The 24717-nt window shown below is 46.4% G+C and overlaps 2 protein-coding genes and 2 non-coding genes across 4 annotated transcripts in view; 3 read left to right on the top strand and 1 right to left on the bottom strand.

Annotated features, from left to right (window-relative positions):
* Positions 1-24717, top strand: part of LOC140720325 (NACHT, LRR and PYD domains-containing protein 3-like) — a 510894-nt gene that overhangs the window by 26732 nt on the left and 459445 nt on the right. The window lies entirely within an intron of this gene.
* LOC140720379 (ribonuclease inhibitor-like) lies at positions 3724-6618 on the top strand. The gene is made up of 4 exons (XM_073035256.1): positions 3724-3984; positions 5005-5091; positions 5224-5391; positions 5556-6618. The coding sequence occupies exons 1-4, from the start codon at positions 3836-3838 to the stop codon at positions 5641-5643; spliced, it is 492 nt and encodes a 163-aa protein (XP_072891357.1). The 5' UTR covers positions 3724-3835; the 3' UTR covers positions 5644-6618.
* Positions 14026-14115, bottom strand: trnar-ucg (transfer RNA arginine (anticodon UCG)). Its single transcript is given in 2 exon segments — positions 14026-14061; positions 14078-14115. It is a non-coding gene; the product is annotated as a tRNA-Arg (tRNA).
* trnas-gcu (transfer RNA serine (anticodon GCU)) lies at positions 15696-15777 on the top strand. The gene has a single exon. It is a non-coding gene; the product is annotated as a tRNA-Ser (tRNA).

Below are 24717 nucleotides of genomic sequence, written 5' to 3'. Positions count from 1 at the left end.
ACTGAAACACTGTTTCCCTGAACTATCCTGTTCCGTTTTTCCTTGTACGACCTCATTGCACCGATGTGATGTAATGATCTATTTGGATCGCATCCAGAAAAGTTTTCCATCTTACCGTGGTGAATGTGACAATAATAAACCAATTTATTGATTTATTGTTTTCAATAATACAGCGCCCCTTGTTTGCTTAAGATTGTTTTACTGGGGGTTGGTAGTAGGGATGAGCTGCCACGACCTATGAAATGCTCCCAGTGGCATGCGACTAAAATAGCCTCTGGCAACAAAGTCCAGCTAGGGCCTTCACGTGTTGTTTAGCCACTAAGCCCAGTGGAAGCATTTCTTCTGACTGGTGCCTTACAGCCAGTCGCTTTGGGCAGATGAGGCTCATCGGCCGTGATTGGCAGCTCACCCAGGAACAGGAAAACTCTGATCTCAAAACTCCGCTGCCTTGCAACTGCACCCCTCATGGGGAAGAGTTTGGGAGTAAACCCAGTGGGAAAAGCCTGGAGCTGGAGTCCCTGAGTCAGTGTTAAACAGTGTTCAACGCAGACTGGCATCTCCTGCGACACCTCTGGTCCCAAGCTGTGCAAGTCTCCGCCGTTCCTTCGTGTTCATCAGATGTATGGAGAGAGGGAGCTTGCAACATCGGCAAAAGCTTCCTCTCCATATCGGAGTGTCCTGACTTGTAGGAGCAGGACATCCATGGCCGACTCTGACAGACGGAGGCCTTAAAAGAGAGCACCCCACACCCCCACAGCAAAACTGATGAGTAGCACCACCCTCTCCCACAAACACAATGTACATCATTGAGACAGACGCTTGTGATTTCTTCCATTAACAGAGATTTCATCTTTCCACCAATCCTCCATCACTGCGATTGAAAACTACCCATTTTCATTCCTGTCATTCTGATGGGCTATCGATACACAACTTCACTGTGATTCTCCCCCAGACGCTGCCCGACTTGGAGTATTTCCCGCGTATTCTGCTCCAGTTTTGATGCAAGAGCAGTGGACACCTGTGACTCCCCAGTGTGCAGCTTTGCCAAAATGCGCAGTGTCCTGCTCTCCATATTTCCACACCAGATCAACATTAACATCATCTGCTAATGATGCAAACAATGCTTTAAACACAGTGAAATATTGTCGTGACGGGAGGAGCTGAATCGATATATTAGGTCCAGGTTTGATACTCAGAGATATTGACAGCCAGGAATTTGGAATTGCTCACTCTTTCCACATCAGATCCCTCTATGAGGACTGGTGTGTTGTGTTTCCTCATCTTGCCATTACTGAAATCCACAATTAGCTCTAAGGATATATTTTCATCAATGCAAGGAGGATTCAGCACTCTGTACAAGCATATGTAATTCTGATAAGGGGTACACATCACTGAACAGAAATGAAAACATAAACCATAAAAATGAAGAAACTATCATAAGAAAAGAAAGTTAACCAATGGAAGAGTGTCCTGTCTTGCGTATCCAGTCAGCTGGGACGCAATATCCCTGTTCAACTCTGATAGGCGGAGGCATCATAATACAGTGTCCCACACTCCACCTGCCAGAATGATCAGTAGCAGTTGCCAAGACTTCACCACCCTCTCCCACACACACGATGTACACCACTGAGACGCTTATGCTCTTTGCCAGTCACGGAGATTCCTTTCCATCTTTCCTCCACTCCTCCATCACTGAGACTAAAAACGACCCATTTTCATTCTTGTCATTCCGATGGGTTATCGATCCGAAACCTCACTGTGATTCTCTTCACAGATGCTGCCCGACTTGAGTATTTCCCACATATTCTGCTCCAGTTTTGATGCAAGAGCAGTGGACACCGGTGACTCCCCAGTGTGCAGCTTTGCTAAAATGCACAGTGTCCTGCTCTCCATAGTTCCACATTAGATCAACATTAACATCCTCTGTTAATGAGGCAAACAATCCTTTAAATATAGTGAAATGATGTTATAACGGGGGTGCAGTCAGGATTGCAATAGGATATCAGAGGAAAGCTCACCATCACAAGTAATGAGTACCAGAAGATGAGGACTGGACATTTTTCTGGGACATTCATCGCTGTTAATTCGGGTGTCTGTGAACAGAAATATACTTCCTGTCCTAATATCTATGGAAGCATTGAATTAATTTATGTAATCTTAAACACTGAATATTGGAATGCATTTAGGAATTTCTTTGTCCGTTGAACCATTTAACATTTTGACTATGTTCTCTGTTCCCATGGAAGATGTTCAACAGAAACACAAGGAGACTCTACGGGCACAAACTGCAACACTGAGAGTGAACACGATCCTGATGAGAGAGAAGGTGAAGGTTTTCCAGCTGGTTGATCGATACGCTGAGCACACGGTCATTTCTACTGTTCGAGTTCGGAGAGTGGTGGAACATGAGCTGCTGGCAAGAGGCAGAGACCACGAGGAGTGGAGAGAGAAACATCTCCGCGGAGAGCTGGAAAAAATCCGGACTGATCAGTTGTTCCAGAGCAGCTTTTCCCGCAGTAAATCCAAATCTGGGAGTTCGGCAGCAATGGCTGGAGTCCCGGGGATCGGGAAAACAACAATGGTACAAAAGATTGTTCATGACTGGGCCACGGGGAAAATTTACCAACAGTTCCAGTTTGTCTTCAGTTTCAAATTCCGCGATTTAAACTCCATTAACTGCAGAATTAACCTGAAGGAACTGATTCTGGATCAGTATCCTTACTTCGGGAATATCCTGAGAGAGGTCTGGAAGAACCCAGAGGGACTGCTGTTTATATTCGATGGTCTGGATGAATTCAATGACAAAATTGATTTTGCTGACAGTCGGAGAGACACAGAACCTCAGTACACATGCACAGATCCTGAATTCAAATGCAAGGTGTCTGACATTGTGTACAGTTTAATCCAGGGCAAAGTGCTCCCAGGGTGTTCAGTGCTGGTGACCACCCGTCCCGCTGCGTTACATTTATTGGAAAAGGCTAAGATCAATGTCTGGGCTGAACTCCTGGGATTTGTTGGTGAGGAACGGAAGGAATATTTCTTCAGGCATTTTGAAGATCAGCCGGTGGCAGCAGCTGTTTTCAAACACGTGAAGGAGAACGAGATCCTGTACACCATGAGCTACAACCCCTCCTACTGCTGGATCCTCGCTCTGGCACTGGGCCCCTTCTTCACACAAAGAGTCAGGGACCTACAACGAGTTCCCAAGACCATCACCCAACTGTACTCCTACTATATGTATAGCATCCTGAAAAATCACAGCCGTGAGGTTAAGAACCTCCGTGATGTGTTACTCAGGGTTGGACAGATGGCCTTCAGAGGAGTGTCCGAGAAGAAGATTGTGTTTACAGATGGAGATTTGATCAAGTACAATCTGCAGCCTTCCCAGTTCCTGTCCGGGTTCCTGATGGAGCTTTTGGAGAGAGAGGATTCTGCCCGGAGTGTGGTGTACACATTCCCACACCTCACCATTCAAGAGTTTGTAGCTGCAGTCGCACAATTCCTGATCCCAGATGGCAGAGATATTATGAAACTCCTCACTGAAACCCACAACATGCCAGATGGGCGATTTGAGGTATTTCTCCGTTTTGCTGCTGGTCTCTCCTCCCCAATGACAGCTCGGGGCCTGGTGGAGTTTCTGGGTCCATTTCCTCATGAAACAACCTGCCGGGTGATTGACTGGGTGAAGGAGGAGGTTAAACGCCAGATTGGAAATACGGGAAGTGAACCTGGTAAAAGGAGCCTCCTGAACACATTGCACTACCTGTTTGAGTCTCAGAATCATGGACTGGCCAAAGACGCACTGGAATCAGTGGTAACACTTTCATTCCGTGGAATGACACTGACCCCGATTGACTGCACAGTCCTGTCTCATGCCATCGGACACTGTGATACAATAAAACACCTCAACCTGTGGGACTGCCACATTCAGTGTGAAGGAATCCAGCGGCTGGGACCCGGGCTGCCCAAGTGCCAGGAGTTGAGGTAACGATTTATCTCTCACTCTGAACTGTGAAACTGTTCCATTGTGTTGTTTCAATGTAAAGGGATTTGGGTAAATTTGTAGTAAATCAGATTGTGACAAATACCCAGGGGATTAGTCAGTAAATCTGCAAGGACGGGAGGGTTCTGTGGTCCCTTGTGAAGGGATGTTGGAGACTTCATCAGATCAGTGAACAACGCCATTGGTTTAATTGTAGTAAATCACAGGAATGGCCGTGTTTCTCGCTGCCTGTGACACGTCTATTGACAATGTTCCTTCTCACTGTTACTGACACCCATACCGACATTGACTGCAGCAGGTGGGTCAGAGATTCACACCCCCTTCCCGGTGAGGGACAAGAGACCGTCAGCAGACTGTCCCAGTGAGAAGGAAAGAAATACCATTGTGAGATTGTCCTCCCTGCCCTTCCCCATGTGTGACTATCACCATCAGTCCACCTGTGTGACTGTGCTCACTACCAGATACCCGGACCCCATGGGAGCATCTCTTCTCCCGATTGTGGGCCTCAGTTCAGACCCACGCCTTCCGTACAATCTATTTCTGAATTATCTTTTCCCATCGGTATACTGCTGTGGGATCTCTCTTCCCCATCCCCTTCCTCCTGAGGGATTTCTCTTCCCCATCCCCTTCCTCCTGCAGATTCTGTCTTCCTATCCCTTTTCCTCAGGTGGGGTCTTTTCCACCATCTCCGATTGACATTTCCCGACTTTCTACCACCCTTCAACGCTGTCCCTCCCAATCCTCTCACGTCAGGAACACTTTTTAACCTTCGGGGAATGAGACAGAATATGTGGAGATTACAGGGTCACATCGACAGACTAAATTACTGACATTGGGTGAATACCCTGGAGCTGGTCAGTGAGGGACACTGACAGTGATTTGAACTGCGATCACTGATTAACTGAAGGGTGTAATGTTTCCTGAAATACGAGAGTGAGAGACATTCCCTCAAACCCACGGTTTGAATCACTTTGTTCATCAATTTGTCTGCTTGTGTTTAGACTCGGGGGGAATAAACTGGAAGATTCAGGAGTGATACTGGTGTCTGCGGCTCTGAGGAACCCAGAGTGTAAAATACAGAAGTTGGAGTAAGTACCAGACTGTGGGAGATTGTGTTTACAGTCACTGGGTGTCTGACACTGAACATTAATGGTGCACTGGGGATTTGTACCGTCTCTTGTCTCTCTGTGTCCTTCACCCTCACTCTCTCTCATCTCCAGGCTAAACAATGTCGGTCTCACAGATTCTGGTGTCGAGGATCTCGTCTCCACTCTCAGTACAAACTCATCACTGACGGAGCTGGATCTGGGAAGGAACTGGCTGACAGACCTATCTGTCCCCGCTCTCCGCCGCCTCATATTGACCCTCCCGAGTCTGGAGCGGATCTGGTGAGAGTTTGTGTTAATGTTCAATGTGCTAAAATATCAGCGGATCAGCGGGTTTTCTGGTGATATTTGTCTGTGAGTGTTGTTGAAACATTAACCCCAGTCCCCTGTTACTGACACTGTTGTGTAATCTGTTTATTTCATCTTTAATCTCCAATCTGTTTCAGGCTGTTCGGGAATCAGTTCAGTGAGACCGGGAAGAAGGAACTGGAGTCTCTGCGGGAAGTCAGACCCGGACTGAGAGTGTATCTGTGAACATCTGAATGTCTGAACATCCCCGCCCGCGGGATGGGGACATCTTGGCCGATTTCCCGCCCTCCCCTTTAACTCCCGCCCTTACCTTTAATGGCCGTGCTGCGGGGGTAATTTCCAACGGTTTTAAAGGAACTGACTCCAGTCTCGAGCTCGGTGGCATCGGAAGCAGTCCCGCAGTGACGTATTTCCGCCTGTTGTCGAGCGGCGCAGCTTCCACCGGACTCGCGAGACTCCCCCCACATGTGACCCCATGGAATTACACAGACGAGATGAGCTCGGGATCTGGGGATCAGTCTGGGACACCGGTATCCCGGGGTGGGATTCTCCCGGGAGAGAATCCTTTTGCTCCTTTTGCTGAGGACGGTGCATTCGGCAGTCTGGCCGACATAATGATGTCAAATTGACAAATACCTCGGCAGTGACTGTGGATCTGCAGCGATCTCGGACACCGCCCTGAAAAGAGATTTCATACAATCATTCGTTGCCGCCTCTCTGTTATTTATCTACGTCAGAACAAATCATGGCTGACGGCTGGCAATAGAAGTCCGAGCACGGCTAAGAGATCGGGATTCTGCCGTCATATCAGGGGAATAAGGCAGCTCTCAGGTCTTTTCTGCTCAGTTTCATACACGGAATGACGTTCCGGGATCGAATGCCCCCCATATACCCAAGGAGCAGGCACTCCGTCTCGCCTGTTGATATGAACTGGGGTGAAGAGCAATGACGGTGGCGGGGGTGGGTGAGGGAATGGGGAATGGAGGTCACGATCAGATCAACCGATCCTTACTGAATAGCTGCTGCTGCGTGTTCATATATTTTTATTCATATCTTCACATGAAATGTTTCGATTAGTATCGTTCAGCACAGACAAGGTGGAACAAAGGGCATTTTCCTGTGTGTACTCTGCCATGTTCAGTGGTACTGATGAATTAAGTTAATATCTGCCTTCCTGTTTGTTTATAATGAAGTTTTAAATAGTCGAGCAGAAAAATAAATCATGTTACATTCATGGAAATGTATTGAAATTTGCATATATGGTAAGATATTATCTCAAGTCAGGCGTGGGAATGCAGACTCTTTGGAGTCGCGGGGGTGGAGACGCGCTCGCTGAATCGGGTGAGTCTAAGACCAGAGGACGCAGCCTCGGAATAGAGGGACGTCATTTCAGAGTGGAGATCAGGAGTGAAGTCTTCAGGTGGAGAATGGTGGATCTGGGGAATTCGTTGCCTCAAGCAGTTGTGGAGACCGTCTTTATCTGTACGTGTTTAAGGCTGATAAATTCCTGATTGATCCGCGCATGAAGGGATACAGGGAGAAGGCAGGAGAATGGGGCTGAGAGAAAAACTGCATCTTCCACGATGAAATGGCGAAGCAAACCCGATGGGCCAAAGGGACTAATTCTGCTCCTAGGTCTTATAGAATAATAGTCCTGAATCGGCAGGAATGATATAGACAGGAATGCGGTTGGTTGTGGCAGCAGGTTAATAGACACGTTAAGTTAGAATAAGAACTATAGATTATTGCAAGAAGTATTCTAATTCCCTGACCGGGAACCGAACCTGGGCCGCGGCAGTGAGAGCGCCGAATCCTAACCACTAGACTGTAGCGAAGTACTACATACAGAGCAGGAAACAACAACACACAGTCGGTAAATCGTTTCGAGACTATTTTATTCAAATTTAATCGTCTCTCCGGGCGGAAATGACGTCCGAAGTGCATTACCAAATTCTCTCCCCGCGCGCGGGCAATTTGTGAGCAGGTTCACCTGCACAGAAAGTGGGTCGCCACAAGACCATCAGGGAAGCTACGGAAGCACTGTACACAACGAAACATAACAAACGAATGAGCAAATATAGAATAAAATATATACATAAATCATAATTATGAAGAAATAAGTGATAAATATTGCGTTTTTGAGCTGGACCGTCATTGGGAGTTTGTCAGTCGGACGTGGAATCAGTTCAGTGATAGATTGAGCGATGTTACCCACTCCGGTTCAGTTTCCTAATAGTTGAGAGGGTATCAGTTTTTGTTCCCTAGTCGTGGGCAACATATTCTTTCTGTCCCCTCACCAACACCACCCACCGCCACCTCATGGCAGCAGCGAGAAGAGAGCACGGTCTGGATGGTGGGGACCTAAATGACTGATGCTGTTCCCTGCATCAGCGCTCCTGATAAATGAACGGATAGTTGTGATGAAATAGGCCTTATACACTACTCTGTGTACACTTTTGCGTTCAAAGCTATTGATAATCTGTACCAGGTCGTGATGCAACTGTAAATAGCCTCGCCACCGCACCTCCATATAAGGCTGTCAAACAATGAGATGAAATGCCTAATCTTCGTAAACAACTGAGAAAGTAGAGGCGCTGCCGTGTTTTGGCACGTAATTGCTAGAACTAGAAGAGATCTTTTGATAGGGTAACTCCACAGAATTCAAAGTTACTGACCCTCTCACCCTCTGATACCCTAATGAGGAGTAGTTCACCGACCTCCGGTGTCTCCTTTCTGTCTTCAATAATCAGCTCTTTACTTTGGCGACGGTGAATAGGCGGTTTCTGTCGTGCCGCGATTCAGGCAGACTTTCAATCTCCCTGCTATATACCGATTCACCCCAACTTCTTATACGAGAAACAACAGAGGTACCGTCAGCTTACTCAAATGTGGCATCGGGGTTGTACTTAGCCTCCGTCACAGTTATAAAGCGAGTAGAGCAGGGGCTGAGCCTGTTCGTGCACCTAAGCTGATGGTGATTGTGGAGGAGATGTTATCACATTCCAAATTGACTGACTTATACCAGTGGGGAAATCGAGGATCCATTGCAGAAGGTGTTATTGACGCATACATATGATTACGATTAGTTCTGTGGGAATGACAGTGTTCAATCCAGAATTCTACTCAATGACGTGCATCACGATGTATCGATCTTCACTCTCTACTTGTCCCCGGGACGAGTGAATAGTCTATAAATTGGCATCTGTTTTTGACCTGGAGACGGCAGGCAAACTGCAGCGGACCCAAGTCGGTCCTCGGCCTAGAGCCAATACGTTTCGTCCCCAACCACTCAAAACACTTCATCAAAGTGGAAGTTGGTGCTTCTGAACGATAGTCTTTGAGGCAGGTTACCACAAACCTCTTGGGCACCAGTATGGTTGAAGACCTCCTGACACTGTGAGCAGCTCAGACCGCCGAGGCGAGCGGTTAAAGATACAAGTGAAATCTCCAGCCATGTAATTCGCACAGCTGATCAGACGGGTGCACCGTCCGGGCCAGTTGCTTTCTGCAGGAAAGCGCTTGTGTAAAGTTCACCATCCTGAAGGATGTTCTCACGTCGGCCTCAGAGAGTGAAGTCACCGGGTCGTGGGGAACAGAGGGAATTTGCTAAGGTGCCTCCTAAGTCGGTCAAAATGAGCATAAAATGCATTGAGTTCATCTGGGAGCGGAAAACCAGCTGTCACGTTTGTCGCTCAGTTGTTTTTTTTTCTTGTTGGATGTGATAGCATTCAAGCCACGTGGCAGCTGTCGAGCATCTTTCAGTCTTTCAAGTTTTGTCTGGATTGCCACTTCACCTGTGAGACAGCTTTCCGGAGATCACACCTGCACCGCTTGTAATTTCCTTCGTCGCCCGAGCCGAACGTCACGAATCTGGCGCTCAGCAGGTTGCAGATCTCTTGTTCATCCAGCGCTGCCGGTCGGGAAACCGTCTGGACTCTGAATGAATCATTGGGGAACACTAGTGATCATTATTCGTGTCTTTATAAAGACTGCGATATCTGCCCTGGCGGTGTGTAACATGTGGTTTGGATCACAGAGGAGAACCGTCTCGGTAAGTAGCCCCGACAGAACTTAATCATTGTATGTTCCAGCTTGGGAGAACAAGCATGCAGCAAGAACACTATGTACGGAGAGCATGAAGAGTCTATCATGAGACAACACTCCCCTAACACTGCCACCACAATAACTTATTACCTTCTCCGAACGGTGGATTGAGAAGCCTTCAGCTGCTCCACCGAAGTGAACCGTGTCACCATGAAACACTGAAGGCAACAGTCCCCCATTTCCCTCAGAAACAGCAATGTTGAAGTTACGTCATGTGTTTTGCTTTCTAGTAATTGGCCTTTTGTTGACATCGTGCCGGGTACAGGATGCTCCATATCCCATCGTTTTAGTCTGGCTTTGAAGTCATCCGAACCGACCACTTTTCCGGCAGTGGTAATGGCTGACCTTCGCTGATCGCTGAAAGGTGCCGCACCTGCATTCCCGAGAGTCAAGTCCACCGGGTCCTTCGGAAGCTCGTTAAATATCCAATTTATTTAGACAGCTCCAAAGTATGTTTCTGAAAGGGAAATTCGGAGCTTCAGATTGATGCGAATGTGGTACAGAGGAAGCACATCTCGACATTTTGCGAGCTGTCGGCAGTAAGTCATCTGTATCGACAGTGCCATCGTGGATCTTTGGATTTATACACGAAAATCAAAGCTCCCTAAAGCCTTATCGATGATGAAGACATCCCGCTTTTACCTGAGCCTACAAACTGCATCATGTCGCACAGCATGGTTAAACACGATCTGTGCAGGAAATAAAACAACGATGCATAAATTGCAGGCCATTGAGCCTAACAGCGCTGGTGGAAGAGTTACGGGAAGGGATGCGGGTGTTGGAATCTTTCAGCATTTAAACAGAGGATAATTGGGTATAATCAGATGGTTCCTAAATGTGTAAATGACATCAATATTGGTGGTGTCTTGGACAATGAAGATCATTGTCTAAATTTTACAAAGAGAGCGAGATCAACTTAGAAAGGGGCCAAGGAATGGCAGGTGGAATTTAACCTGACAAGATGCTGCGCTTTGTAAAGTTAAGGCAGGGCAGTTCTTGCATAGTAAATGGCAGGGTACTGGCGAATTCGTAGAATTGGATGAACCAAGCTTATGGAAGCATATTCGCTGAAACCGGTTATACATGTAGACAAGGTATAGGAAGGATACCGTTAGACTGGAAAGCAGACCGGGAACGGTTCATAAGAATGTTACCTGGAACACCCGGTTTGACTTATAAGGCGAAGTTGTGAAGGTTAAAACTTCTTCCTGTGGCACAGGACGCTGAGGGGTGACATTAATGAGGTGTATTATAGCATGAGGGTCACAGATATCAATATGGTTGTTGTGACTCGTCTAGTGTGGTAGTGTAGTGGGTAGTGTTTGTCGCTCTCATTTTCATCTTCCACCGCTGGCTAGCAGTCTCGCGAAAAGGAGAGCAGAACTTGTAAGTCTCTCCGTCTCAGTGCATAACCTCTCCAACAGCAAGCATCGTGTAGTGCCTGCTCGCCGGCGACACATGGAAACTGAACTCCTTCCGGACTCAGGCTGAATTACAGATAGCCAGACGGACTTCTGGCCCCTGAATACGTAGCAGGCAGGCCCACCGGCGTGTGGACACGCCCTGGTACTCGTGGACGAGATCCTCAGCTCTAGGTAAATAACCCCACTGCCTTGTGGGCAGCTTCGGGAGAGACAGAGGCTCCGTGAGTGAACTCAGACAGCAAAACCGGAGTGCAGTCCCTAAGGTGGCTGGACGTCTCTAACATCCTTCCCGCTGCTCCGGCAGCCAAGCTGGTGACAACGTGTTGATTCATAAGGTTTCCTTTGGACTACACTGGTGAGGCCGGAAGGGGGTATCTTGACCACTGGGCAGCTCAAGATCTCCATACCTTCCGCCCAGGCTCGTGATGATGATGACCGTCGCGCATTGTCCTTCCGAAACACACGGATGACAACCACCATCGGAATGAAATGGCGACCAAAATACCTCCTCAGTCAGTTTACTGATGCGTTCATTAAAACCCAGACCCCACCCCACCCCACCCCGACCGTGACCGCTAAGGACGCACTGGGAAAGCTTCACAGTATCACCGGCTCTCTGGAGGAGTCCGGACGGTTTATCCATCAATGCAAGAGCCTTCTATCACGCTAACCTGCGCGACATATTAGGTATCAAGAGGGCACAGGCAGTCAAGGCGAAGAAAAAACTATCAGCAATAACTTTCTGATAGGGGCATTTCTGTCTACGAGGAAAACTGTACCAGTGACTGGCGACTGTACCAGTGCGGCCTCCCTAACGAATCGCTCAAGGGAATATTTTGCACACTTCGAGAGATGCAACACGACGCCTTGCAGCTGAGTAGCCGCCCTCTGCAGCAGCGGCAGAGAACAGAACAATTCTGCAGAGAGCCAGTCCCCGTCAACCTAACACTTTCCTGCTGAGCAGCCGCTGTCGCTGGCAGTGGCAGGCATGAGCTATCCTCTGCAGAGACCCAGTCCACATCAACATGACGCCTTACAGGTGAGCAGCCACTGTCGGTAGCAGTGGTACCGTACATGAGAAGGCCTCCGCAGAGAGCAAACTCATATCAACATAAAGTCCTTAGGTTGGCAGCCGCCGTCTGCAGCAGCGGTGGACATGGGAACGACTCTGCACGGAGCCAGTCCCCGTAAGGCTGCCGGATCAGTCAAAATCCCAGACCGACAGCTGAGGCCGTGTGCAGGCCAGAGCACTGACGTCTCCACGGGCATCTTCAAACTTTTACAAGCTGCCGTCCCCATATTCATCACGTCAGCCACTGTGAGATGTAGTCATTTTGGAAGACTACAATATTAAATGCTGAGGCTTAGTATGGTCAGGTAGTACTTCAGGAACTATGAGCAATTTCGGGCACCTTATCTAAGAAAAGATGCACTGGTATTGGAGAAGGTCCCGGGGCCGCACACAGCAATAATCCCGAAATTAAAGGATTAACATGTGAGAAGCGTTTGATAAATGTTGGGTGTATATCATTGGAAAATATAGAATATTGAAAGACGGTGAGAGTGGATGTGGTGGGCATAAATCACATAGTGGGGGAGGCTAGGATCAGAAGGCCTCAGAATACAAGAAATTTACTTTACAAGAAAGATGAGGAGAAATTTCTTCCATCAGAGCGGTGAATCTGTGGAACTCATTGCTGTTGACGGTTGTAGAGGCGGAGCCATTAGGTCTTGATAAATTAAAAATCGATAGATCTCCGATCAGTAAGGACGTCAAAGGTGCCGGGCAGAGGGCGGGAAAATGAGGGTTGATGGGAATAATAAATCAGCACGAGCAGAGCAAGGTATCAACCACCTCCACGTTTCAGTAGAAAGCATCTGCGCCACCACCCACCAAATAAGCGATGGCAAAGTTCCCAAAGAGAGATGTGCTCAATGCTGGGACAGCTTTACCGGGCATGTACTGCGCCGAACCCGCCACATTCTGTAGGAACTTACGTTCAATCACATTGATGTTTCCATACCAAGCCATGAGGCAGTCAGTCGATACACTCTGTATCACAAATCTATAGAAAGTTTTCCTTGAGAAATAAGTGGAGAGTTCAAAGGACTCTTGATGGGGACTGGACATCCATAGAGAAAATGAGACGGTCAATGCCAGCGAACTGAAGGTTAGTCAGTTGATCGAGAGCAAGGAAGTGTCCAAATGTAGGTGGGAAGGGTCTGAAGTATGGGACATAGCATGGACTGGAGTTATCGGAACACAGGATCAGTAGGGCAGGAGGAGACAGAGACAATGGGCCTACCTGGTCAATCAGGATTGTGAATCGAGTAAGAGATAGGAGCGAGTAGTTCAGTGCAACGGGACCACGAGTTTTCGACAGTGAATGGAGGTTCTCCAGAGTTGATGATATCAGTGATAATGCCGGATGCATTTCTCTGATGGTTCGGGGTCGGGATTCTTCAAGGTGTCGGCATAAGGATGTGTCTGAGGGTTACCGCCTCGCCTCAGCAAGGCAGACACCAGTCCGCTACTCTAAAGCAGCAATCGCTTTGTCATCGAGATCGATGGCATCTTTGACTCTGATGTTGAGTGATTGGAGGGGCAGTGCATTCAGAGGCGGTAAGGTTCGAGGAGCGGTGAGGATACCTGATGTTGAGGCGGTTGAAGTCTAGTCGGCAATTAGTGATGAAAAGACCCAGAGCAGGGAGAGAATCGGCGCGCTGTGTCCAAGAGGAGGAGGAGGGTTGGAGACAGAAGAATATACAGTCAGGGCTGGGTGGTGAATTCTCATCGAACAGGTGGACTCGGAGACGGAGTTGAATGTGAAATAAGCTTCACCTACCCAGCAGCAGCTCCTCCTGAACGTCTGAGAAGCTCCAGCCAATTGTTTATGAAAGTGTCTGCAGAAATACCACACAGACTAGACACGTAATATTATATGTTGCGTACAACGAAGACGAGGCATTTGTTTTCCCCGGTGGTGGAGTATTCCGACTAATCCTCACGCGGAATTGAGACCGCCATGCTGCAGGGAGGGAGAGACAGAATGATATCAAATCCGCCAGTTTGTCAAAACGGCCGTGGCAGGACTCGAACCTGCAATCTTCTGATGACTTCCAATCAAGCACCGAAGTCAGACGCCTTATCCATTAGGCCACACAGTCCAATTCATGGGAGAAATGTCAGGGGAAAGAATGCGGAACATGCTGACTGCTGCAAGTAGTTTCCCACGTGTAGAATGACTTCCTGACCAAGCTAAAAGTATTGGCACGCAGTGTTTTCATTCCAGGTGAACATTCAGCTATTGTTTTCAATATCTCTACATTCATTCTGGCTTTGGGCTCTTCATTTAAATTCAATATTCTCTTTCTGTCACACAGAAAGGAATTCTCAAAGGCACTCACCACTGTCTTTTGCAGCGGCGTTATATTCTGGGATTGGAATCTGTGACAATGGTCCACCAGATTCAATACATTATTGATAGGGTGAACTCGATTTCAGCCATTGGTTTGATATTCCGGAACTGAGCAGCCATGTGTTTGTGTTGGTTAAGCGTTAGGCCGGACGTACCCTTCAGCGTGTCCTTAATGTAGTAGTTATCGGGTTATGCATTTGGCCAATACACGGGAAGCCGTCATTCTCGAACCACCTGCCAAATTCCTAGAATATCTGTTTACTTGAAATCCAGCAATATGATACGAAAGATGATGAAAGGTTAATTCCGGGGATGGGTGGGTTGATGTATGATGAGAGGTTAAGTAGATTGGGACTCTACTCATTGGAGTTCCGAAGAATGAGAGGCGATCTTATTGAAACATATAAGATTGTGAAGGGGCTTGATCGGGTGGATGCGGGGAGAATGTTCCCAATGATGGGTGAAACTAGGACTAGGGTGCATAATCTTAAAATAAGGGGATGCCGTTCCAGGACTGAGATGCGGAGAAATTTCTTCACTCAGAGGGTAGTGGGGCTGTGGAATTTACTGCCCCAGAGAGCTGTGAAAGCTACTACACTCAATAAATTCAAAACGGAGATAGACATTTTCCTGGATAAAAATGGCATTAGGGGATACGGTGAGCGAGCAAGTAAGTGGACATGAGGCTAGGTTTAGATCAGCCATGTGATCTCCTGGATCAGTTTTCGATAGCCTGTATGGGTCGGAGAGGAATTTTCCAGAATTTTTCTCCTCAATTGGCAACTCGGCTTTTTTCCCCCGGGTGATCACATGGGTTTGGGCGGGATGAATAATAAAATAAAATGGGCGGCGTGGTGCCCTGTTGGTTGGCACTGTTGCCTTGTGGGATTCGGTGAAAACTAGAGTTAAGATTGGATCAGCCATGATCTTGTTGAATGGCGGAGCAGGCTTGAGGGGCCGATTGGCCTACTCCTGCTCCTATCTCTTATGTTCATAAGTTCTTATGAAATGTTATTTCATTTAACATAAATATGTCTCAGTGTACAACTCAAAAAAATCACAGTTTCTACAAGTTACAGTGCACGGAATCGATCCTTTTGCCACAGCACGTCCATAGCGTCTGAAGTGCATAAAATACCTATTTCGATGTTTTTCCTGTGTTTGGTACAAATCTTTCTTAACTTTCCTTATTCACGTCCATGAATTCTGGTAAGCACGGCCAGCAAAGTAAATCGGCAGAGAATCTGAAAACAAATGTGTAGAGCGTAAGCAGAGATTGTAAGTACTCTGGAGAAATTCAGAACTTTTTCTCACAAGACAGAGAAGAACTGACGAGGTGGCCGAGAGGTTAAGGCGATGGACTGCTAATCCACTGTGCTCTGCACGCATGGGTTCGAATCCCATCCTCGTCGTTACATGTTTATCGGTGTGGGGGGCCATCTTTAAAGCCAGCACTTTAAAACTTCCAGTCCACCAAGTTTTGGCATCTGGGAGTCAGATGGCTTTGGACATGAAAAAGAATATTCACAATTATTCTGGAACCAGATGGCAAATTTACATAATAACTGTTTTCTTGAAATCATGCAATGTGATAAAAAAACTATTGAAATTTTATTTAATTCATCTTGAACTTATCTCGTTGTACAACTCAAAACATTCGCAGTTTCTCAGAACAATACTGTGACAAAATTTGGCCACAATTCCACAATATATGGGAACAAAATTAGATTATTCGGCTCACCGATGATGCTACACCATTCCCTCATGGCTGATATATTATCCCCCTCAAACTCATTCCCCTGCCTTCCCCTCGTCATCTTTGATACCTTATTAGTTATGAACCTGTCAACCTCCGCTTTAAATATGCTATCGGTGGCAAATAATTCCACAGATGCACATCGTTGTAGCTTCCTTCTCGAATGGGCTGGTGGCGTAGTGGCAACAGCGTTGGACTTCGAATCCAGCAGGCACCCCTGCATGTCATTCGTGCTGGGTTACGAGCTGGGAAACTCACCCAGCAGAAGGCAATGGCATACCACTGCTATATATATAACTTGCCTCGTACTCTATGGAGGGGTGGAGGCTAACGGCAGGAACTCTGAGATGTACTTTTCCTTTTTTAATTCCTTCTCAACCTCGTTCCAAAGGGACGTTCTTATCTGAGCTTGTGCCTCTGTGAACTACCTGTCAATGCCACACTCGGGCTTTCAGTATTTGATAAATTTCAATGAGATCCCCGTCTCATTGTTACAAATTCTAATGAATACAGGGCCTAAACCTTTCCTCATATGTAACCCTTTCATTCCCAAAATTACTCTCCAGACCACCATCTGGACTACCACCACTGCCAGCACATCCGTGTTCGTTAGGGGACCCAAATCGTTCGCCATATTCCAGGTGCGGTCTCACCAATACCTTACAAAGGCTCTACATTACATATCTGTGTTCATTTTCTCGTTCTCTCGAAATGAATGTTGACATTGCATTTCAACAACCTTTCTTCCTTACTACCGTCTCAAACTCGAAATTAACCTTCTGGATGCCCAAACTCCTTTTACACCCTTTCTTTTCTGATTTTATCCTCAGATAGAAAATAGCATTCGCCTTCATTGCTTCTAACAAAGTGCATCTACATACAATTCACTTCAATATATTCCATCTGCTCCTTTATTGCCATTTCTTTTAATCTGCCCAAGGTCTTCTGCAGACTTTTTGCTTTCTCAACACTACCTACCCTTCCAACTATATTTGGATCGTAAGCAAATTTGGCCTCAAAGCCAACCATCCAGATTATTGACTTGTAACTTGAAATGACGTGGTACGAACACGGACTAGTCACCGGCAGCCAACCAGAAAGCTCCCTTCTCCTCACTTTATGCATCCTGCCAGTCAGCCAATCTTCAGTCCGTGCTGGTACCTTATAGGGGGCGTTTATCTTGTTTAGCAGATTCATGTACGGGGGCAGAAATAGGTCATTTGGTCAATCGAGTCTGCTCCGCTATTTAATCATAGTTAATCCTTTTCCCCCCTCCTCAGCTCCACTCTCAGGCTTTCTACGCAAAAACCTTGATGGCATGTTGAATCAAACTCTGTCTTAAATAGCCCCAACGACCTGGCCTCCACAGCTGTCTCTGGTAATAAATTCCCGAACTTAAACACCCTCTGGCAAAAGAAATTACTTCACATCTCTGTGTGGAGGCCCATTTATCCTGAGACTGTGCCCTCTTGCCCTAGACTCACCCACCATGGGAAACATTCTTTCCACGTCTACTCTGCTCAGTCCTTTCAAAGGTTTCAATGAGATCCCTTCAGTCAGGCAGACAGACAGGGAAATTCGGTTTCCTTACAGCCGCACCAACCAAGAATAGTGCAGAAATATAGCAATATAAAAAAAAAACATAAATAATTAAATAATAATAGGTAAATTATGCCAAGTGGAAATAAGTCCAGGACCAGCCTATTGGCTCAATGTATCAGACACTCCAAGGGAGGACTTGTAAAGTTTGATGGCCACAGGAAGGAATGACTTCCTATGACGCTCAGTGTTGCATCTCGGTGGAATGAGTCTCTGGCTGAATGTACTCCTGTGCCTAACCAGTACATTATGGAGTGGATGGGAGACATTGTCCAAGATGGCATGCAACTTGGATAGCATCCTCTTTTCAGACACCACCGTCAGAGAGTCCATTTCTACCCCCACAACATCACTGGCCTTAAGAATGAGTTTGTTGATTCTGTTGGTGTCTGCTACCCTCAGCCAGCTGCCCCAGCACACAACAGCAAACATGATAGTAGTGGCCAGCACAGACTCGTAGAACATCCTCAGCATCGTCCGGCAGATGTTAAAGGATCTCAGTCTCCTCAGGAAATAGAGACGGCTCTGACCCTTCTTGTAGATAGCCTCAGTGTTTTTTGACCAATTCTCCGTTTTATGCTGTTAAATTGTAGCGATTGACAAGCCAGAACGAACGAACGTTCCTCGTCTGATCATCTATTCAGCTCAGGAATCATTCTTGGGGATCTCCGCTGAACCCTCTCCAATATAGGTTCTTAGATATGGAACCAAAGTGGTTCACAATACTCAAGTTGAGTCCTCACCTCAGTGCCTTATAAACCCTGAAAAGCGCATCTCATCTTTGTATTCTGGGTGTGTTGAAATGAATGTTAATATTGCATTTCCCTTCCTCGCCACCGTATCTACCTGCAAGGTGACCTTTAGGGTCTTCTGAACAAAGTCTCCCAAGTCCCTTTGCATCTCAGATTTTTGTATTTCCTCTGCGTTTAGAAAATTGTCTGCACGTTTATTTCTACTCCCAAAGTGCGTGACCATGCATATCCCATCCTTGTGTTTCATTTATCACTCTCTTTCCCATTCTGATAATCTATCAGAGTCCATCTGCATCCTATCTGTTTCCACAACAAGACGTACCCATCCACCAATCTTCATATCATCTGCAAGCTTCGCCAGAAAACCATCTATTCCATCATCTAAATCATTGTTTTACTGCTTAAAAAGAATCGGCCCCAACACCGACCGTTGCAGAACATCACTGGTCACTGGCAGCCAACCAGAGAATGATCCTTCTATCTCCACTTGCTGCCTCCTACAAAGAACCCTGTTACAAGGATCTCCCCTGTAATTATGATCGATGTCACAGATAATCTGCATTTACCGACAAGTAACTTTCATTGTTTCAAGTAAAAAGCACATGATTCAGAAACTATCTACCTGTGTGCACCCTACTAAAACCCCTGTCACTCCATGAACAATCAATGAAGAGAAAATGTACTACCCGGGGAAGGAGTCTACGCTGGCCAGGCGTTGCTCATGGTCCCGATCTCTACGTGTCCGTGGGGTCCTCCTTATCTGTGATGGTTGTCGCTGGTTGCTGGGAAGCTATGACCCCTGAGGATTTAGAGTTACTGAGTCCTATACTGTTCCTCATCAATTGTCTGGCTCAAGGTCACCTGACCTACCTGGGTGACCTTTTTACTGGGCTACAACCAACATTAATTTCATGGCCCCTGACGAAGGGTCTCGGCCAGAAAAGTTGGCTGCTCGTTTCTAAGGATGCTGCCCGACTTGCTGAGTTTCTCCAGTGTGTTGTAAGAGATGGTGGAGTTAGGATTGAATAAGCAGAGTCAGGAGTGAGTGGACGATGAGGGTCGATGCAATTCATTTGACAATACCTGGAGAGCGGTGGTGAATGGTACCCAGCACAAAAAGTCTACCAGTCGGCAAGGAAACGGAAGAGGGAGGGTGAAACGGAAAAAGATGGAGAGTTACAGGGGTGGTGGGAGAGGAGAGAGAGAGAGAGAGAGAGAGAGAGAGAGAGAGAGAGAGAGAGAGAGAGAGAGAGAGAGAGAGAGAGAGAGAGAGAGAGAGAGAGAGGAGAGAGAGAGAGGAGAGAGAGAGGAGGAGAGAGAGAGAGAGAGAGAGAGAGAGAGAGAGAGCAGAGAGAGAGAGAGAGAGGAGAGAGAGAGAGAGAGAGAGAGAGAGAGAGAGAGAGAGAGAGAGAGAGAGAGACTGACAGACAGGCAGACAGACAGAGATGACCTTGGATGAGTTAGGGAAAACGAAGTCGCAGGTTAGCACTCTGGGGTTTACATAAGATCCCTTTTGAGTTGGTCTGTCATTCTCCAGCTATCCCTTCCCATTGGTGTATCTCTTGCTCTTTCAATCTCTCGGTCTGTCTCTGTGTACTTCTCTCTGTGCCTCTGTCCGTGTGTGTGTGTGTGTGTGTGTGTGTGTGTGTGTGTGTGTGTGTGTGTGTGTGTGTGTGTGTGTGTGTGTGTGTGTGTGTGTGTGTGTGTGTGTGTGTGTGTGTGTGTGTGTTTCTCTTTCTCTATGTCTGTCTGTGTTTATTTTACCTCTCTCTTCGTGCCAATCACTGTATTTTTCAGAGGAGAGTGAATGATGTCCCTCAGAAACATTTTCCGCATTTAGCTGCCATTGAGGAAACACAGGAAACACTGTCTATTTTAACAAGTATAATAGCACAAACAACTGGGGGTTTGGAGTTCAAAGAAGGTTTAGGTGATAGATACTGGACCATGTGGGCTCTCTTGCGAGACAGAGACTGTTATGGTGTTTTAATGCGCCTTCCTTGTCACGGCAGGATTTCCAGTGCTTCTACCATTCCAATGTTGTCTTTATAATTGTGTGGCTCTGCGGATCAGCATGATGTTTCTACATGTGACAGTGTGTTATTTTAGCGAATACAGCATGCATCTGTCAGTGACATTTAAAATAAAACTTTCTGAATTAAATCACACTGGCTGTTGATAAAAAAATATCAGTGTGCACTGCGTTGTGCTCCTCCTGTACTTAATAATGTATCACTCGTTGTATGTCTGTGATCTTCTACAGCTGTAGCCAGTCCAGTTCAATGTTCACCAAGTTATACGTTCAGTGATGCCTCTCTGCAAGATGTACATTTACGAGGTGATTTGAGTTACTCTCGTCTTCCCGGCAGATTGAAGCAATCTCGCTTTTCTCTTCTGATGTCTCTCATTAATAAGAGGCTTTTGCTCACAGAACTGTCGCTCACGGATTTTATTTCCCCCGCGCCATTCTCCGCAAAACTGAAATTGTTGACCGTGACAATCCCAGGAATCAGCAGTCCCTGCGATATTCAAACTGCACCGTCTGGCACCAACAAAGATTCCACTCTCAAAGTTACGGAGATTACATTTCATCTACATTCTGATGATTGTTGGAGACGGAATGTACCCTGTACCAAAGAACAGGACACGGAGAAACCAGCTGATAAAACTGTGGGTTTAGTTAATGATTATCACCAGGAGCTGACTGAACATTAACCAGGTTGTGTTAATTACTTACCGAACCCGTAACACAGCCTCAATAGGACAGGGTGGTAACAGAACCAGGAGCCGCGGTACAAGGTAAGAAGCTCTTTTTACTGAAATATAAACATCACAAAGAAGCTCTATATACTGAAAAAATAGACATCATAAATATATTTAGCCATTTTTGTGAACACTTAAATGAGATTGAGAACGTATTGGGTTGTTCAATAGCAGAACTGCAGCAAATCGATTTTGAAAGAATTAATCATTCTCTTCGGCTAATTGAATGCATCGGCTTCCTGTGCAAGTCCCGCGGGAAACCGGGGCAGTAGGAGGTGTTATCGGAAACGCCGGATTTTCAACCCAGCTCCGAATCATCAGCATAGGCTCGGGAGGTGCGAGCTTCCCGCATCTCGGAACTGTCCCCGGGCTACTGCTTGCAACAGCAGGAGGCCGATACGTCCACACTCGGGGTTTTACTGATCCCTGACCGAGGGAAATGAGGATTCGCTTTGCTTATTCCTACACTGGCGGGACCGAGACTATCCGTGTCCATCCTAGACGGCATTCCGGTGGACAGCTTTTTTTTTTTGGGGGGGGGCAAATTATGAGAACTACCCACATTGCAGATTATAGCAGGGAGGGGGAATGTAAAGAAGTGATGCTTGTGCATCACCGTCTGCAGTCTTGTTTCCCTTCTGTCAGATGTGAGTGGGTAGGTGGGAGATCAAAAGAAGGTTTAGCAGGCAGATATCTACCCGTGCATGTTGTTCTATGAGGAAACTGCTATGAACTTGACTTGTGGTGTTACATAAACGAGGAGAGACCTGGTTGTATACAGTACAGATTTTTAAAATATTAAGATACTTGATTGTATCTGCTACAGTTTGGTAAAGTGAGTGGGGACATTAATGAGACATAAAGTATCCCACGGAGTTTGACAGGGATGTGGGCAAAATAATTCCTGTTGTGTGAGGATCTGAAACCAGGCACCGCCAGTTGAAGACAGTTGAGATGTTTTCTCTCTCTCTGTGGGTCTAGTGTGTCATGGGAATGACCGTCCTCAATATGCAGGAGAATGAGAGGCTTTTAATTAATATTGCAATCCTGCATTGCAATGACCCCTGATGCACAAGTAAGTGAGTTGTTACAGGTGAGATCACTGACAGATCTACGTTTGTCAAAGTAAATGCGGAATGTGAATGTTATTAAATATTTCGTTAGCACCCTACGGCTGACAAAAGCAAAAAAAAATTGAATTTAATGTCAAAGGGGTTTTCATCACACAGTGAGGAGAAACGGCTGAGGTGTCTGTAGAATAAGTGTTATAGTGGGAAACAAACCGATTTGTGGAAATTAAATAGACCCATTAGTCATTTTTTAATCTGATTGCTAATGTTATTAATTTCCAGTAAGTGAACACTTATCTGATGGTGAAATATATTCTTATCTTGCTGTACTCTTTCAGACTGGTTATCTCCTGATTGTAATGTCGACACAGTGGCTGCCTTGCCCATTATTGTAATGGCCCCATTGTGGACAAATATTGAAGATTGCTCTATTAGCGGTCCGACTTTGTGATCGGTGCTGCGGAAGCATTGTGAAATCTGGCGAAAGGGAATGTCCAGTGTTCAAAACAAAGGATTATTCCAAATGCATATCTTTTCACCGGAGTTGACAGTGCCCGTCCTGCTGCTGTGTCTTTCCAATAAACCTGTATCGAACTTTACCCTCACCTCTCACTGGGCTTTTCATTCTAAGAATTAATTGTTCCCGAAGAAAATAATAAATTAATTCGATGAGACCAGCCGATCGTAACCAGGATGCGGGTCGCGGTTGCTCCCTGGAGCAGTCTGAATTTGTTGACAGATACGGTATGTAATCTTTGTCACTGTGCACTGAAGTACAATAGTAAACCTAGACCGGAGAACACTGGGGAGCGGGTGTGGAGTTACATCCTGATTAGTGTGAGGTCCATGTTAATGAGCGTGTTATCGATGAACATTCCACAGGGTGTGTTCACTCGCTGTTTGGACCCAGAGAATTCAGTGCACATATTCACTGGGAACGGAATCAGGAGCTCAGCACTTGTTTATTTTTCAGTACATGTGCGTGTTACTTTGAGCAAAGACAGACTGCATCTTAAAACAACATTATCTAAAATAAAACTTTCTGAAGGAAATCTCGCGGCTATTGATAAAAACATCAGTGGGCACTGTATTGTGTACCTCTTGTGCCTAATCATATGGCCACTGAGTGTATGTCCGTGGTCTTCTACAGCTGTTACCCGTCCACCTCAATGTGCGCCATGTTACACGTTCAGTGACACCTCTCTGCACAGTGCAGTTGCATCGTGGTTATTCGAGTTACTGTCGTCTTCCTGGAAGATTGAATCAATCTCGCCTTTCCCTTCCGATATCTCTCATTCACCAGTCATTTTTGCTCACAGAACTGCAGCTATCTGATTTTTTCCCCGCAACATTCTCTGAAAATTCAGTCTGTTGAAGGTGACAATCCCAGCAAATCAGCAGTCTCTGCGATATTAAAAACTGTGCCGTCTAGCACCAAAATACTTTCCACGTTCAAGGTCACCCTTTATCACATTTCATCTCCATGGTGATGTTTGTTGGAGACAGAACGTACCCTGTACCAAGGACCAGGATACGGAGAGACCCGCTGATAAAACTGTAGGTTTGGTTAATGATTATCACCAGGAGCTGACTGAACATTAACCAGGGTGTGTTCATTACTTACAGAACCCGTAACACAGCCTCACTGGGACAGGGTGGTAACAGAACCTGGAGCTTCGGTACAATGTATGGAACAGTATATACTGGAATATAAACATCACAAAGGTAATTAGCCACTTTTGTGAAGACTTAAATAAGAATATGAGATTGAGAACGTATTGGGTTGTTCAACAGTAGAATTGTAGCGAATCGCTTTCGAATTAATTAATAACTCCCTTCAGCTAACTGGATCACCTTCCAGTGCATGTCCCTTGGGAAACCGGTGTAGTTGGAAGTGTTATTGGAAGCGCCGTGCTTTCAATGCAGTTGCGAATAAACAGACAATGCTCGAAACTGTCCCTGATCTACTGTTTCCAGCAGCAGGAAGCCGGTCCTTCCACAGTCGGGGCTTTACTGATCCCTCACCGAGGGAAATGGGGCTTCGCTATATTTATCCCTTCGCTGGCGGGATCGACACAAGCTGCCCATCCTCGACGACATTTCAAAAGGTAGTTATGGGGTAGGGGCGAAATTATGAGAGCTGACTACATTGCAGCTTATAGCGGGGGGTGGGGGATGTACAGAGGCGATGGTCCCATTATAGAGGCTGTTGGTGGGCCCTGTTGTGGATCACCGTCTGCAGTTTTGTTTATCCTCTCTCTCACACACGGCGTTTGCCCGCACTGCACTGCCACTCTCTGGAAGGTTCTGTGTGTTTGTTTGTTTGTTTTTCGCACCATTCTCTGTAAACTGAGGCTGTTGTGCATGACAGGGCCAGAAGATCAACGGATTCTGAGATATTCGGACTACACC

Source organism: Hemitrygon akajei, unplaced genomic scaffold (assembly GCF_048418815.1).
Source record: "Hemitrygon akajei unplaced genomic scaffold, sHemAka1.3 Scf000041, whole genome shotgun sequence".
NCBI lineage: Eukaryota > Metazoa > Chordata > Chondrichthyes > Myliobatiformes > Dasyatidae > Hemitrygon > Hemitrygon akajei.
This window is presented reverse-complemented; position numbering and strand designations above follow the sequence as displayed.

Coding starts and splice junctions, on each gene's coding strand:
- LOC140720379 (XM_073035256.1), top strand. CDS start 3,836: ATGACACTGACCCCGATTGACTGCACAGTCCTGTCTCATGCCATCGGA. Junction 3,985..5,004: donor CCCAAGTGCCAGGAGTTGAG/GTAACGATTTAT, acceptor GCTTGTGTTTAG/ACTCGGGGGGAATAAACTGG. Junction 5,392..5,555: donor CCGAGTCTGGAGCGGATCTG/GTGAGAGTTTGT, acceptor AATCTGTTTCAG/GCTGTTCGGGAATCAGTTCA.